This window comes from Cebus imitator, unplaced genomic scaffold (assembly GCF_001604975.1).
Source record: "Cebus imitator isolate Cc_AM_T3 unplaced genomic scaffold, Cebus_imitator-1.0 Scaffold239, whole genome shotgun sequence".
Lineage (NCBI taxonomy): Eukaryota > Metazoa > Chordata > Mammalia > Primates > Cebidae > Cebus > Cebus imitator.
In genome coordinates this window covers 2519790-2535595 of record NW_016107554.1, presented here as the reverse complement: position 1 = coordinate 2535595, position 15806 = coordinate 2519790, and the positions used below count along the sequence as shown (strand labels likewise).

Below are 15806 nucleotides of genomic sequence, written 5' to 3'. Positions count from 1 at the left end.
CTTCCTACGGCTGTTTTGAAAAAAGTGTGTGTGTGTGTGCATGTGTGTGTGTGTGTGTGTGTGTGTGTAAAATGCATGTAAAAGTGCTTTGTACAGAGCTTGGAAGACATTAAGTGCTCAATTAATATAAGCTACTTTTAGAGGACGTAGAAGCCAATAAGAATATGAATTGAAATACTTTATTAAATTACAACTTTTCATCTTCTGGCTTGACAAATAACTACTCAAGAACAAACTAATGAGACAGATATGAAACTCGTTACTAAAGAAAAAATTATGCAAAATAAATGCAACTTGGTTTTTTTTAAATTACAGGTATTGATCGACTTGCGACCTACGCAACTTATGACCGTTCGACTTTATGACCACAATCGCTAGCCACGACTGTTCCACTGCAGATTTTTGGAAACACTACAACATTTTGATGTGTATCAAGAATGTCGCTACTGCCTTGGAGGCTGTGACGACAAAGTGCATGAATGGCATCTGGAAAAATTGTGTTAAGTGCTATGTTAATGATTTTGATGCATTTGACAGTGAACATGAACTTGAAACGATTCAGGGGAAAAAATAGTAAAACAATCACTAAAGACCTTTCTTTGGAGTGTGAAATGGAAGATGTCGAAGAGTTGCTAGACAAAGAATCCGGAGAATTTACAAATGAAGAGCTAATCGAACTGGTAGAAGAAAGAGTGGTGGAAGGCGAAAGAAGAGGAGGAGCCAGAAAGAAAGTTCACCACTAAGGGATTACCAGACGGTTTATCTTTACTGAACAAACTTCTTATACATTTCGAAGCAATGGACCCAAACATTGAACGATTTGCAAGGATTGAACGGATGGCGCACGAAGTGTTTCGTCCGTATCGTGAAATTTATGAAGAAAAAAAGAAACATACAATTCAGACAAAGCTCACCATGTTTATGAAAAAACCAACTCCGGTAACCCCAACTGCTGCCTCAGATGACGACATCAACGATCCGCAGCCAAGCACCAGCGGCCAATAAAATGTTTCGTACGTTTATATATTTTGACATGTTTTGCAACTGGGAAAAACTTTCCTATGGTATTTTTTACACCTGTATTTTGTATTTTTGTATGCACCTGTATCTTGTAATTTTGTATGTTTTGCAAATATTGAACCAGTTGTACTAGTAATGCAGTGTTTTACTTAAACCTGACGAATGTAAAAATAAGAAACAAAATGGGGTAGAGATGATACAAATGGCATAAAATGAACAAAGAAAATTATGATATATAATAATGAAAGAAAATTATGATAAAATATGACTTAAAGATTTTTATAACATCATTTCACAGTACTGTACATATAGCCTACTCAACTTACGGCCAAATCGTGTTACGACTGGCCTATCGGAACCAATCGTGGTTGTAAGTCTCGAGCCACTAGCTGTGTAGAAACAACGTCCATATATTTTGAACATCAAATGGATCAAAGGATATTACAAGAGAAAGTGTTTTCTTGCAGTCACACATAGGTGTGTAATACTCTCCTAATTTGACTCTGTGCTTTACTTCTTATTATTCTACCAGAATTTTTCCACTTACCAGCCAGACTGAGTACTAAAAATATTATGTCATGTCATTTCCTTGCTTAAAACACTTCAATGGTTTTCCATCACAGTTAAATAAAATACAAACTTCTTATTGGTATTACAAAGTGCTACTGTTCAATCCTAATAAAGTGGCCCCTGTGTCTTTCTCTGAGTTTATCTCTCTATTCTCTCCTAAGTTCCAGTGGCTTTCTCCCTGTGGAGGGAACAAGGCTCATTCCTGCCTTAGATCCTTCACACTGATTCCTCTGCTTAGAATGCACATCCTCCCAAACTCTGCTTAGTTATATCTCTTTTTCATTCAGATCTTGGATAAAACCAGCTTACTGAATGAGAACTTGGTGGACCACACAATCTCACGTAGCCACTCAGTTGTTCTCTGTTACTTCAATTTATTAAGTCTCTCTGTAGAATTTATTTTGCTTAGCAAATAACATCGTTGTATAATTTTCTTTTCTGTTTGCTTCTTTGTATCTATTTATAATATTTATTTATATAATAACTAACTTCCGCATGTTCTAGAACAGAAGTTCCATAAGAGCAAGACTTAGTCTTGTTCACTCTTGTGTTTATTTCACCTAGAAAAATACTGAAACATATTAAATGGTTAATAATTCTTAATAAATTGTTAAAAGATAAATGAAAAGAAAATATGGTTATTTAGGTCCAAGTAATTTCAAAATGGTTGTTAACACTATCCTTGTGCATATATCCTGTACATGTCCAATTAAATGCCAAAAGTTTAATTATTGAGTTAAAAGTATGTGCAAATTTAAACTTTGATAGTTATTTCCAAATTGTCTATGAACAAAGTCATATGAATTTACGTTTTAAGTGAATTCCTTGAGTCTTCTTTTAAGTGAAATTATGACATGATATTTGAGACACATTCTGTCAACTTCGAAGCCCTGTGTACTTTATAATTCCATAACCTTAAAATGCAAACAGGATAGCTGAAGTCTGACAGGTCTTCTGAATGAAATGGCTGCAGAATTCATGCCTACTGTGACTCACCAATTAGACGATTGGCTATGAGAGGCATGTGTGATTCACTTTCAAAGGTCTTTCATTTTCTGGGAGTCCTGTGCATGTGTTCTTAGCAATAAAGAGAAATCTTACTAATCAACATTAATAATGACGTTTTTCAAGTATGCAAAAAGTAATTTGCAATAAAACAAACATTTTATTTCGTGAGGATTGAATCGAAACACAGAAAAACATATTGGTGAAACAGGCACCCTATTCTGAAAGGTCCTCAAATTCCATGAATTAATTTTTCCCCTCTAGAGGTTTATTTTCCTGGCCCTTTGAGTCATCTAAGCCAACAACCTCAGATGTCTGTGTAATAGTAACTGGAAAATACCCTACTGATGAATCTATTTCCACATATTTATGTCTGTATAAATAAGTCAACGAGGTCACTGATGAAAGTGGGGACATTCAGGATCTCCCCCTCACTGGTTTCTCTATCCCATTTTGAAAGACACCCTGTCTCAGCACAGAAGCAACCAACTAAATTCGTATGCAACAGTCAGAAGGAAACCAGAAGAATAAAACTAGAGATAGACGTGCATCCAGTCTCTACACCAACACTACATCTTAGAAATAACTTCTAGTGCAATATCAGTTTTCAGCGACAACCATCCAAACACATGTTACTTAAACACTTAAAAGACTTTTTAAAATTCTTATCTCTTTTACTCAAGAGCAGCACATTCTTACCTTAGAAGAGTTATAGTATTAGAAAAACAGCCCAATTAATAGATACCCACTCTAGATTCAACATGTAACTGCATAAACATCCAATTTTCAAAATACAGAGAAATGAGGTACTTACAGCAGGGTGTCCAGTACAGTAGGTATAGCTGGCATGGGACTGGTAGTGCAGGCTTGCTCTTGGAAAGGAGTAGGTATTCCAGGCTGGCTGGCTGCTGTTCCACTGGGAGCTGAAGCCAGGGCTCATGGTCACTCGTGACTTACTAGTTTGATAGGCTCTCACTGTAGAGCTAGACTATCAAAAAGAAAGAAATTCAATGTGAAGATAGCTCTTTATTATACCTGAACCAGCAATATACCATAGCATGCATTCTCATTATGACCATGGCACAGGACTTAGCTGATTAAGAGAAATGGCTGATGGCTTAAGAGGATGCCTCAAATACTGTTCAAATACTGCATCAAATGCTGTTCTGACTAGGATAAAAGTATTTTCTCACTATTTGAATTTTGAGTGGATCACAAAACACAAAGCCCTTTGAAATTGATCTTATTGAAAACAGTTTTTTTTTCTAGCTGCAAGATGCAACTCCAGCCTTCAGAAATGAGATACGTTTTAGCGGTGACAGTGACAGTGATATTTTCAATTAAATAAACGACCTTTCATCATAGTGTTCACCCCAGAAATTCACCATTAGACTTATCTGAAGGCAGTAAACAAAAATCTTCATTTACAAGGACTGGATTAAGGCACAGGTTGGTTTTCAACTCCAAATAAGCCTTAAATTCCATGAGTCTATTGCTGTCCTGGGAGACATTAGCAGGAATCTGGACACATTTATACAGCTCACCATTCTGCTTTCTAAAGACAGTAAAATGGTGAAGGATTCAAAATCATCATTCACCCCCAACCTGCTCTACCAACATAACTGAAAATAGAGGAGTAGGAAAATATGAACTTTTTACAAGTTAAATATATCTGGTTGTTCATAACTGTGCACAGGGTAGAATTCACTGAAAACAAAACTCACTTGTATCTTCTGTCCTTCTTTGTCCTCAGATGGCCATGGCATATAAGGCATATAATAGTTTCTTTTCAGAGAACACTTTCTTCCTCAAATTGCAATAGGCACTTACCCCAGTAGCACAGTAACTTTCACAATAAATTCTATTTATAAATCTCTGGGCACATGCCAACTCAATCACTGGGAAAATGTGCTAATCGCATTGCCATTATATTCAGGAAACCCAGTGGGGAAGAAACTTTTGTCCATGATTGTGTTTCCCATTGGGGTAGATTCTGATACCATTAAATACGTAGAAGACCAATTTTCTGAAGACAAGTTTGAGTATCTTGGAATAACCAAAAGAAAGCAAAAAACTCAGCGATGTAAATGTTCTAAGCAGGCCATTTCTCTCACAATGACCATAAAAGTATTTGGAAAGTGAAAATAAAATTAAAGTCTGTGATTTAATAGTAGTTAACAATTTAAAATATTTAAACCAAAAACTGGAGAACACAGCCTTGTGAAGATAGCCACATTTATTTGGTGGTCTATCTTTCCCCATGCACATTCTCCATCACCACCCTACCATGTATGCTGTCCACATGGTTCAATAGTTCAATAGTTCAATGAGGTACAGTATGACAAAGGTAGGCATATTGCACACCTCCGTAGGACAAACTTCTGTTGGAAGTAACAGTAGACTTTTATAAAAATAGACATTTGTGGTTTGTTCGAAGTACGTAAGCTGTGTATTTATGTAAAAATCCCTGTTATTTGTATGCCATACACAATCACTTCAAAGAATAAATGAGCCCAACCTACAAAATTTACCTTTAGCCCTGAAAGATTTCACTTCCCCACAGTTTATTTTCATTTACTTTTGTTATGTTATGATCACCTTTAAAATCAGTTTCCTCAAAGACAGAACAACTTTGACTCATTTATCTCTCCTTCAACTGCCATTATCAGTGTCACCAAATTCTACTGTATTTATCTAAGAGTTCTTGAATTTATGTTGTACTTTTCATTCCCATTATCACTAACCATTTTTCAGGATTTACGTCAGAGCCACTAAAACTGAATCAAGAACCCTCTACGTTAAGCCTCAGTTGACTCAGCACGATAACACTAGATCTGTCTTTCTAAAAGCATGCTTTTATTTTATGACTACTCCTAGCCGAAAATATTCAGTGCCTCTCTACCATCTACTAGATGACATCAAAACTTCTTAGTCTCTCATTTGAGAGTCTAATTTCATTCTGACATCGCAAAGTTTATTTTTTGTTCATTTCCATATAACTTCAACATCCAGACAGAGTGCTGCTCCAGATAGTTTGTTACTCCAAATGACTTACATGCTCATGCCACTGTCACAGTCATCACATCCTAAGATGTCTTCACCTCCTCTCAATTCACACTTCAATGAAGTTGCCAGACTCAAACTTCTGTAAACCTATTCCAACAGCCTCAGCCACCAGCCCCCAGGCAATTTTGTTTCTACAAGGCACTGACATTACTGATTTTCTGCCAGATTCATGTGATCTTTTCCTCTTTGTGGCTACCCAGGAAATTAACATCGTAATATCATCAGCACAACTCACCAGATTTCTTAATTAGCCTTTCGTACTACAACTCTAACGTCCCAACACACATCTGTCAGAATAGGTGCCTTATTAGTCTTTCTTAGGAAGCATATCACAACAAAAGAACTTCTGTACCAGTAGTTCATTTTGGAAATGATCGCAGAGAAAATCAGTAGGATAAATCAGTAGGGATAAAGAGTGAGCCAGTCAGTTTGCATCACTGAATAAGTTATTCCTGTGGAGAACTGAGGCTCACTTCCACTTAGGACTCTGGGAGACAGAGTAGAGCATGCCATGGAGTTATTCCACTCAACATGTGAGGAAGCTGAAGGATCTCACCTCCAGTTCTCATTTGCATTGGCCAAGGGCTGTTCCTTGAAGCGTTAATTTCTTGGCACTTCTGGCCTATGCCACATACAGGCCAAAAAAAGCTCTCAAGTACAGTGTCCCAGGACACTGTTGACATGCTCTAGAAAAGTAAGTGCCAAGAAGTTATGAGCCAAGTATTGATAGTATCTGCTACTAAATGGATGACTCCCTGAACATTTTTGTATCTGTGATAGAACTCCAGACCCTCACATTTTTATTCTGGGTGACTGAGAGCAAGGGCTCAAAAACATTGGTAAATGGGCCCGACCACACTGCCATTACAGACTTGCAAATGGAAAACACAGAGGAAGACATTGCAATGGCCGGGAGAAAAAATATAAGATGCTCAAAACCATCAGTCATCCAGAAAATGCAAAATGAAGATGCAATAATATAGAAGTTCATACCCACAAGAATGGCTAAAACTAGAAAGACTGATAACACTAAATGTTGATTAGTTATTACAGACCTAAACTTCCCATATATTATTTGTGGCTGGGTCAAACGATGCAGCTACTTTGAAGAAATGTTGGGGAGCATTTAATAAAATTAAACAGGCCAAGCACGGTGGCTCATGCCTGTAATCCTAGCACTTTGGGAAGCCAAGGGGGATGAATCACTTGAGGTCAGAAGTTCAAAACCAGCCTGGTCAACATGGCGAAACCCTGTCTCTACCAAAAAACACAAAAAAGTTAGCCAGGCATGGCAGCGGGTACCTATAATTCCAGTTACTTGGAAGGCTGAGGCAGAGGTTACAGTGAGCTGAAATTGTGCCACTGCACTATAGCCTGGGTGATAGAGTGAAACTCTGGCTTAATATAAATAAATTAAAATGTAAAAAAAACACATAAACATATTTCTACCTATGACCCAACAATCCCACCCCTAGTTATTTACCCAAAAGAAAAAATATATACACAAAAACATTTTATAAGAATATGAATAGTAGCTTTATTCATAGCAGGCCCAAACTGGAAATGGCCCACTGTCTATCAACAGGAGACTGGATTAAAAAATTGGAGTCCATTTATATAATGAAATACTCTTCAGATATCAAAAATAAACTTCTGATATATACAGAGACATGGATGAATCTCAAAATCGTGCCAAATAAAAGAAGAAAGGAACAGAAAAATAGATGTTATTTATTTATATGAGGTCCAAGATGAGGAGCATATATACAGTCTTAGAAATCAGAAAGTGATTGCTGGGGCAGTTGGGGAGTCAAGCAAGGAGCGTAAGGTAATATTCTAGAGTGATAGAAATGTGTGCTATCTTATTTTTTGGGTACTCATTACAAGAATGCATATACTTACCAGAGTTCATCAAATTGAACACTTGAGATCTTTGCATTTTATGTCTTAATTATATTTCCATTAAAAAAATATATACTGCTATTGCAAAAGACTGATTCTGAATTTTCCACGATAAGAAAGGTGAGCGATGGCTCTGAAACTGAAACCCAGTGGTCCCCAAATTCTAATTTTCTAGACTCTATAATTGGCTAATCTGAGTTCCACTATCTTTCCCCTCCTTGGCACGACCTCTGAGAGCAATGCCAGGGAGCATCTAACAGCCAAAAGGCAGGCAGCCAGAAAGAAGAGCAAAGAGTCTGGATAAAGAGCCTCTGAATAACCAAGAGCTGGCAGCATTATCCGGCGTCTGCCAACAGATCAGGGGTCAGGGCTGTTGGGGCAAGAAGAAATGGAGTACAGCACAAAAGAAGAGTCCTCTTACATGCTTCCCGAAATTACAGAGCTCCAGGGAACACTTGCTGTTCTATCTACTCAGTCAGCACTAGCAAACAAAAGAAAGAAAGGGAGGGGTAGAAGGAAGCTAAACTAAGGAAAGAAAATGGAATGAGGAGGCAGAAAATAACCAATACTGTAAGATTCCTAGGCACAATTTAATAAGCGCTAGAGGGATATAATAACAGCTAACACATACATGCAACCTACTGTCTATCAAATACTATTTCAAGTGCGTTATATTTATACTGTAGTGACTTGTGTATTCCTCACAACGTTAAGAATTTGTTATTATTACACTCTGCATTTTGTAGGTGAGGAAACTGAGGAAGAAAGAAATAAATTTTAAATTTAAGATCATATTAACTACTAAACTGCTGAGTTGGGATTCAAATCCAGGCAGGGGCTTCTTTCCTGGATTGGAATGCACGCTCTCAAATATTCTGCTATAATGCTGCTTAGCTTGGGTTCTTCCAAAGCAGATTCTAAAGCAAAGGCTGGGTTGGGTTTGTTTGTTTGGGAGGTGGAGGCAGGGAGAGGTAATCCCAAAAAGCAAATGAGCAGGAAGAAACAGAGAGAAAATGAAAAATCAATATAAATGTGTGTGTGTGTGTGTGTGTGTGTGTGTGTGTATGTGTGTGTGTGTGTTTTCTTGTACTTTAGGTTCTGAGGTACATGTGCAGATCATGCAGGATTGGTGCACAGGCATATACATGGCAAGGTGGTTTGCTACCTCCATCACCCTGTCACCTATATCTGGCATTTCTCCCCATGTTATCCCTCCCCAACCTCCCTACCCCCCACTGTTCATCCCCTAGCTCCCCCCAGCAGACCCTGGTGTACGATGCTCCCTTCCCTGTGTCTATGTGTTCCCATTGTTCAACACCTATGAGTGAGAACATGCGGTGTTTGATTTCCTGTTTTTGTGTCAGTTTGCTGAGAATGATGGTTTCCAGGTTCATCCATATCCCTATAAAGGACATGAACTCATCGTTTTTTATGGCTCCATAGTATTCCATGGTTTATATTGCCACGTTTTCCTTGTCCAGTCTATCATTGATGGGCATTTGGTTTGGTTCCAAGTATTTGCTATTGTAAACAGTGCCGCAATAAACATACATGTGCATGTATGTTACTAATAAAACAATTTCTAATCCTTTGAGATCTATGTTATAAGGTATTATCCAAAAATGTAATTCTAAACCTTCCAATCAACTAAATGGACCCCTCCTCTCAGCCAAGGGCACTCCAAAATTTACCGGAAACACACTAGTTGGGGCTATGATGGGAATGTGGGAAGGTAGGGTTAGACATGCCTCATTGTACCCTCCTCCCTTTGGAATGCAGGCATAACTGACCAGCATTAACGTTCAGACAGAGACTTAAGACTGACAAAGCAGACCCTTTGTAGCAATAAGGTAATAATATGACAGATATCAGGCCCCGAAAGAAAGTGAAGTATTTTACCTCCTAACATATTTAATATTGAGTTATAACCAATATTAATAACCAATTACTTTTGCATCAACCTATTATGCCTAATATTTCTTTGACATATTTTGAAATGGTCCTGCAAATCCATCTCTTGTGGAAAAATTCTGCATTCTGTGGAGAATCCCCTTCCCTTTCCAGGTCTTTCCTTATCCGGGAGATAATTAACTAAGAGTCTAGCAACTTTTTTAATTTAAGAAAAAACATTTACAATCTAGTCTCTCAGAAGCTTGCTACCTGGAGTTTCAACTGAATAATAAGAACCTTGGTCTCCATAACTCTTAATCTTAAACCCAGACACTCCCTTCTATTGATTCTATGTCTTTAAATAAACTCTTTCAACCAACTGCCAACCAGAGAATCTTTGAATCCACCTATGGTCTGGAAGCCCTGCCCACCCACTTAAAGTTGTTTCCACCTTTCCTGACTGAAGCAATGTATATCTCTCTCTCTTTTTTTTTTCCTTTTTTTTTTTTTTTGAGATGGAATCTTGCTCTGTTTCCAAGCTGGAGTGCAGTGGTGCAATCTCTGCTCACTGCAACCTCCGCCTCCAGGGTTCAAGTAATTCTCCTGCCTCAGCCTCTTGAGTATCTGGTATTACAGGCATGTGTCACCACCCCCAGCTAATTTTTGTGTTTTTAGTAGAGATGGGGTTTCGCCATGTTGGCCAGGATGTTCGCGATTTCCTGACCTGCCTTGGCCTCCCAAAGTGCTGGGACTACAAGAGTGAGCCACCACGCCCAGCTCCAATATATACCTTAAACATATTGACTGATGTCTTATGTCTCCCTAAAATGTATAAAGCCAAGCTGTAGTGTGACCACCTTGGGTACATGTTAGGACTTTCTGAGGTTGTGTCATGGATATGTACTTAATCTTGGAACAATAAGCTTGTAAACTGAGGCCTGTCTCAGATACTTTTTAGTTTCCAATGGTAAGAGCCCTGGATTCTGCTGAGGCCTCTGAGAAGTGCTCAAAACGTCACCTAGAATTGTCCACTGCAAGATAATAGGTAGAGATTTTGCTACTGGGTAAGGGTTGCCCTCAAGGGAATCATCCCACCAATGCTTCCAAGCTATGTCTGGACATGAAAGAACAAGCTCCCTTTGCATCTAGAAATTCCTGGGGCAGAAAGTGGAAAGGCACACAGGTAAAATCAGGCAGGATGCTGTCAGCTGCTAGGTGAGTTAGAACTGTCTTCACAGTTGCAGCTGAAACCAGGGATGAACCAGGGACGAGGATGTGGCAATGTGATACAGTTCCTATCATCAATTAATTAAGAATAATACTTCCATAGAATAACTATTCTAAGAATAATAAGTGCAATGGTTAATCACAATATCAATATTAACTGAACACCTGCTTCTATGCGTCTTTCATGCATTGTCTCTCTGAATCACCAAAGCAATCTAATGTTGTAGGTGTTATTATCCACATTTTACTGATGAAGAAATTAGGATGTACAGAATCCAGGCAACATGCTTAAGGACACACCAACTAGTAAGGATACAGAGCTAAGGATTAAGGGTTCAAAGGATACAGAATTATGGTTAATTATCTTACTAATAATCTGTTGTATCCAAAGAATAAAGCTCAGAAATGCACCACATGTCCCACTCTAAAAGGGAGCTTAAAAAAGAAACCATTATAGGCGTATGGTAATATAAATATATAGAGAAAGTAAATGATCCAAAAGAGCAGAGGATTGTTATAAAATGCAGGAATAGGAATGGCCTGTTGTTATAGAATAATACCATTTTTGCCTGTTGGTAATATGACTATCATGTCATAATATATTAAAGTTACCTCAAGTTCAACTATCAGTGATGATGCAATAGCCCACTCAAATTGCCTGCATTTGTCTCCTTTAAAAGTTACTCACTATGGGTGAATGTCCTTAGCAGAAAGAAGTGGCAAGATAATTCTAGAAATAGCCAATGAATTTACATGGAAACAACTTTAAGTATACTCTAATGACAAGTTAAAAATACTGCTTTAGTCTTAAGGAGAATTTATGCCCTTTCTAATAGATACTATTAAAATATTTGGAATACAGTACATGCACTAATAGACCAGAGTATTCTATAATAATTATTGTAGTAGACATGTTTCTGCAGCCTTTGCAAGCCAGCTAGTCCTCTCACAGCTCCTGCTGAAGCACATTTTTATACAGACATGGTTATTCCAGTGATTTCTGCAGCTTGAGTCTAAGTGAACCAGGTAGTCACCTGAACAAGACGGAACCAATCAGGTATCTTTTCAGGCAATACAGAAATGTCATGCAATGAATTGTAAATCTTATAGGGAATTTGAATAAAGAAATGATGTCAAGGGAAAACTGGGATTTGGTTGTGTGAACAAAGACATAAGCAAAAAAGGCCTATCTGGGAAGGAATAGCAGACAGCAGGAGTGAGAGAGATGGGGGTCTAAGGTGGGGAGAGGGAGAGAGGGAGAAAGAAAAGGTATAGACTGTAATAGAGATAAGAGAAGATCTTATTCAAAGGTGGTGAAAGAAATGTTTCAGTTCTGGATGGCTTCTTAGTTTTTGGCTCTAGTTTCTTGCAATACCCGGCTCCGCTACTGATTCTGGGCTCCATAAGGTATTCCTTTATCCAGATATTAAGTTATGGTTTTCTGCTTAGATGATCTTGAGTAGAAATTGCAATGAAATGTCCACTGACTAGGCAAAGTGAAAGGTGCAGTTGCACAGAAAGAAGCAGAGCTGAAGGACCATGTGGATCAGAGAGAGGGAGAAACCAAGGACTTCCTGGTTCTGATAAGATGTGTAACATGTTTCATAGGAATCCTGTGTGTCATTCCAGTGACTCCCAGGTTGTCTTCGCTAGCCTGAATACGTTTCTATTCCTAACAAGCAAATAGTTACTTTTCAGATACTGGTAATCTTCCACTTTGTTCATGCCCTTCCGTTTTCCACTGTAAAATGCATTTATTGTCCTTTATCTTTGGCTTTCAAATCAGCATTTCCAGTCCACATTAAGGATTCAGTGACCCTTCATTGAAGATTTTCAAGTTGTTTCAGTTCTAAAGCCAGATTCACATAAGTAAAGATAAAAAGCCTGAACCAAACATTATACATAAATAATGACATTGTAAGTCAAGAAGTTATCATAAAACACTACAAAGAATACGTGAGAAAGGCCATGTAGCAGATTATTAAATATTTGTTGAGAAATATATTATGTATACATAGCTTCTACTCCAAAAACAGTGTTATAGATTTCCACACTTGTATTTTCTGTGTTATTCTTTTTTTTCCCATTATTGGTTTTATTTTAGCGGAATTCATTATGAGCATCACGATTTGGGAGAATTAGAAAATGTTTATATATGTGTGTGTATATGTGTGTATGTGTTGTGCGTGTGAATACATGTACATGCATTTTTTTAAGTACCCACAGTGGACTTTTTGGTAAGCAAATGTCAACATGAAGTTCACAGAGAGGCTAAATGACTTCCTGTGTGTGTTTATTTCCCGTACTGCCTGTGAGGAAGTCTAAAAAGAACAGTTTCTACCCAACAGCTTGAGAGAGTTTCAATAGGTTTTTCAAAGTTACCTCCCCACCCCGTGCCCCAAGCAAAGGATTCCTGCTGTGTGGTTTCTAAAGATTTCACTTACAACTTGCTGAATACAGAGCCTGAATGGACAGTAAAACCCACACCAAACCTCTCTGCGCCCTGTATGGGACAAGTGGTTACTTTGTTCATTTACAAAGGCCTAAAAGAGAGAGAGAGAGACAGAGACAAACTGCCCCTATGGTATAAGAAGCTTCTTTCAAATAAATCCTTATAAAGGGATCTAAATCATGGCATTCAAAAGGAAGGAGGCTGCACAAGGAAATGGGTAGAAACTTTTAAGTTCTTCTCATACCCCGTCACCCCAGAGGAACAGAAAATATGTCTTCTCTTTTTTGACGTTATCTTTTGTAACATTCCTCAAAGACGAGTCTTTTGCTTGGTCTCCGTAGATTTGCTTCTCTGAGGAAAGTCAGGCTTTTCTGTTATTGTTATTGTTGCTCCCTTGACGTGGGGATTGTCTTTATTTTTCCAACATCACTTGTTTTATGGCTTGTAAACACAAAGTATTTGAGTGAGCTTTGCTTATCAGAGGCCCTTTTAATAAAATAATCATAAAACACGGTGCTTTCTGGCACTTAATTTTATTGTTATTGTCAAGCTTCAAAACTTCAAAGGGTGGAATGTGATAGAACATTTTTTGTGCTCTAGTCGTCATGTTTTCGGGCTCCTGCCAGTCGTGCTGTGCTTCCAGAGCTCCCACTGAAGACTGTCCCTAGACTAGCAAGGTTACACCAGGTGACCCCTCCCACTTGCATCTCATTGGACTGGAGAATCTCCTGATCTGCCCTGACTCCTCACATGCTGTCTCCTAAAAATCGGTAATTGCCACTCAGTGACTAGTAAATCTCTAATAGGACACTATAAGAAGAAGCTCTGTCCAGTATTAAATATTAATGATTACAGTGAGGGTTTCTGGCATGAATGTGAATGGAGAGGTAATTTCAAATTCTGCCAGTTGCTTTCACACAATTCGCTGGGAAAGGATAGGTAGATGTTCGACTTAAAGCCCAGACACGAATTTTGACCATGCCCATTTCTACTTAGTGATCCTAAGTAAGTCACTCCAAAACTCTGCCCTCTCCCCTCAGCTGAAAATCCCTGGCTCATTGGGTTACTGTGGAGGTTAAAATAAAATGAGGTATGTGAAAGTATCTGGTACATAGATCATATTCCATAAAACCATGTTGAAAAAGAGAACTACTGAGAAAAGTGGCTCAGAGCACAGGTTCTGGGGGCTGACTGCTGTGATCAGCATGACACTGCTTACCCCCAGCTCTCTAATTTTGATAAACTCCCATACCCTTCCTGTGCCTTAGTCTCTTTATCTGCAGAACTGGACTAATAGAACCCACCATCTAAGATTGCCGTTGAAATTAAATACGTTAATAAAACATTTAATAGAGTTTCTTGCACTCATTAGATGTTACTAATAACTATTATTGAATTTAAAAGCTACTATTATTTTTCATTCTTGAAACAATAAAAACATACAACCTTGTTTAGGGAGAGAAATTTATGAAAGCCTTGTCTCCTCTCCTGTCCTGCTTCCTTCCCTTTCCTGCTCCTTCCTCTTTCGATTTTCCTCCTTCTGTCCTTCCCCCTCCTTCTCTCCTCTTCCCTCCCTCCCCCCTTTCCGCCTTCTTTCCTTTCTTCCTTCCTTCCTTCCCTCCTTCCTTCTCTCCCTCTATCCATTCCTCCTTCATTTTTTCCTCTTTCTTTCTAAATGAAAAAAAAAAAAAATCAACATAGCATAGGCTGATTTCTTTATATTTGATTCTAATAGTTATTTTTCTTTTCCATACTAAAAGTCACTCTACAGCTAATTTCTGGCTCAGTGCACGTTCAATGAGCCCAAGCACACTACTGCTTCTGCATGAGTGTGTTGGAAGTTAAAGTCATATAGAACATCCCTGGAGGACAGTCCCACAGCCCCAGAGTGACTGTGACTGAAATGGGCTGATTCCCCAAAATGAAATTAGCCTATAAAAATGACAATAAGATAAATGGAAAACAATTCTTATAGGTCTTTTAATAGTTTAACATCAAGCGGTAAGCTAGTTTATCTGTTTTATGAGGAATTTCAATGCTAGACAATAAATGACGATAGGGCAGGAGTTAACAATCTTATCTCTGCACCTAATACCATGCCTAGTACATGATGCTCCAAAAGAATCATCCACCTACTCATTCATTAAACACTTATGTCATGGGGCTTACAATGGGCAGACACTGTGTAGAAGCCGCGAGTACAACCGTGAAAAAGAAAGGCACAGACTCTGCTTTTATAGCTATTAATAATTAACTAGCAACGCAGACATTTTAATAAACAGAAAAGTGGTGATACATTTGATATTTCTGTGGATCTTGAGTTCAGTAGAAAGCTCTGTCCTAGAGATTTAGAAGTCATCAGTAGCTAAAACCATGCAAATGGACTGAGTTGTGAAGGCAGGGAGATTAAGGCTATCACCAAATTTATTAGTATAAGCTTAAGGTGATGAGCTAATTCAATTAGGCCCAGTATCCAAAAAGTTAATTCCCATCGGTCAAAGACGTAAGGAGTGGCTTATTAGTGGAAAATTCTATAACATTACGGTTTCCATGCTGCAAAGTATGGCAAAGTACCATGAGCAGTTTGCCCTTGGCAGGCTCCTTCTAATATTAGTAACACTTACTGAATCTCTACTTCAAAGGGTACAGAGTATTGGGAGTTTTCATTCTCAAG

General features: G+C 38.3%; 1 protein-coding gene across 1 annotated transcript in view; it reads right to left on the bottom strand.

The window, feature by feature from the left end:
* Positions 1 to 2601: 2601 nt before the first annotated feature.
* Positions 2602 to 15806, bottom strand: part of LOC108282351 — a 611237-nt gene continuing 598032 nt past the window's right edge. The window contains exons 4-5 of the mRNA XM_037727750.1: positions 3410 to 3583; positions 2602 to 2667 (exon numbers count right to left, since the gene is read on the bottom strand). Of these exons, the coding sequence (XP_037583678.1) occupies positions 2602 to 2667; positions 3410 to 3583 (240 nt within the window). The remainder of the gene's footprint in view (positions 2668 to 3409; positions 3584 to 15806) is intronic.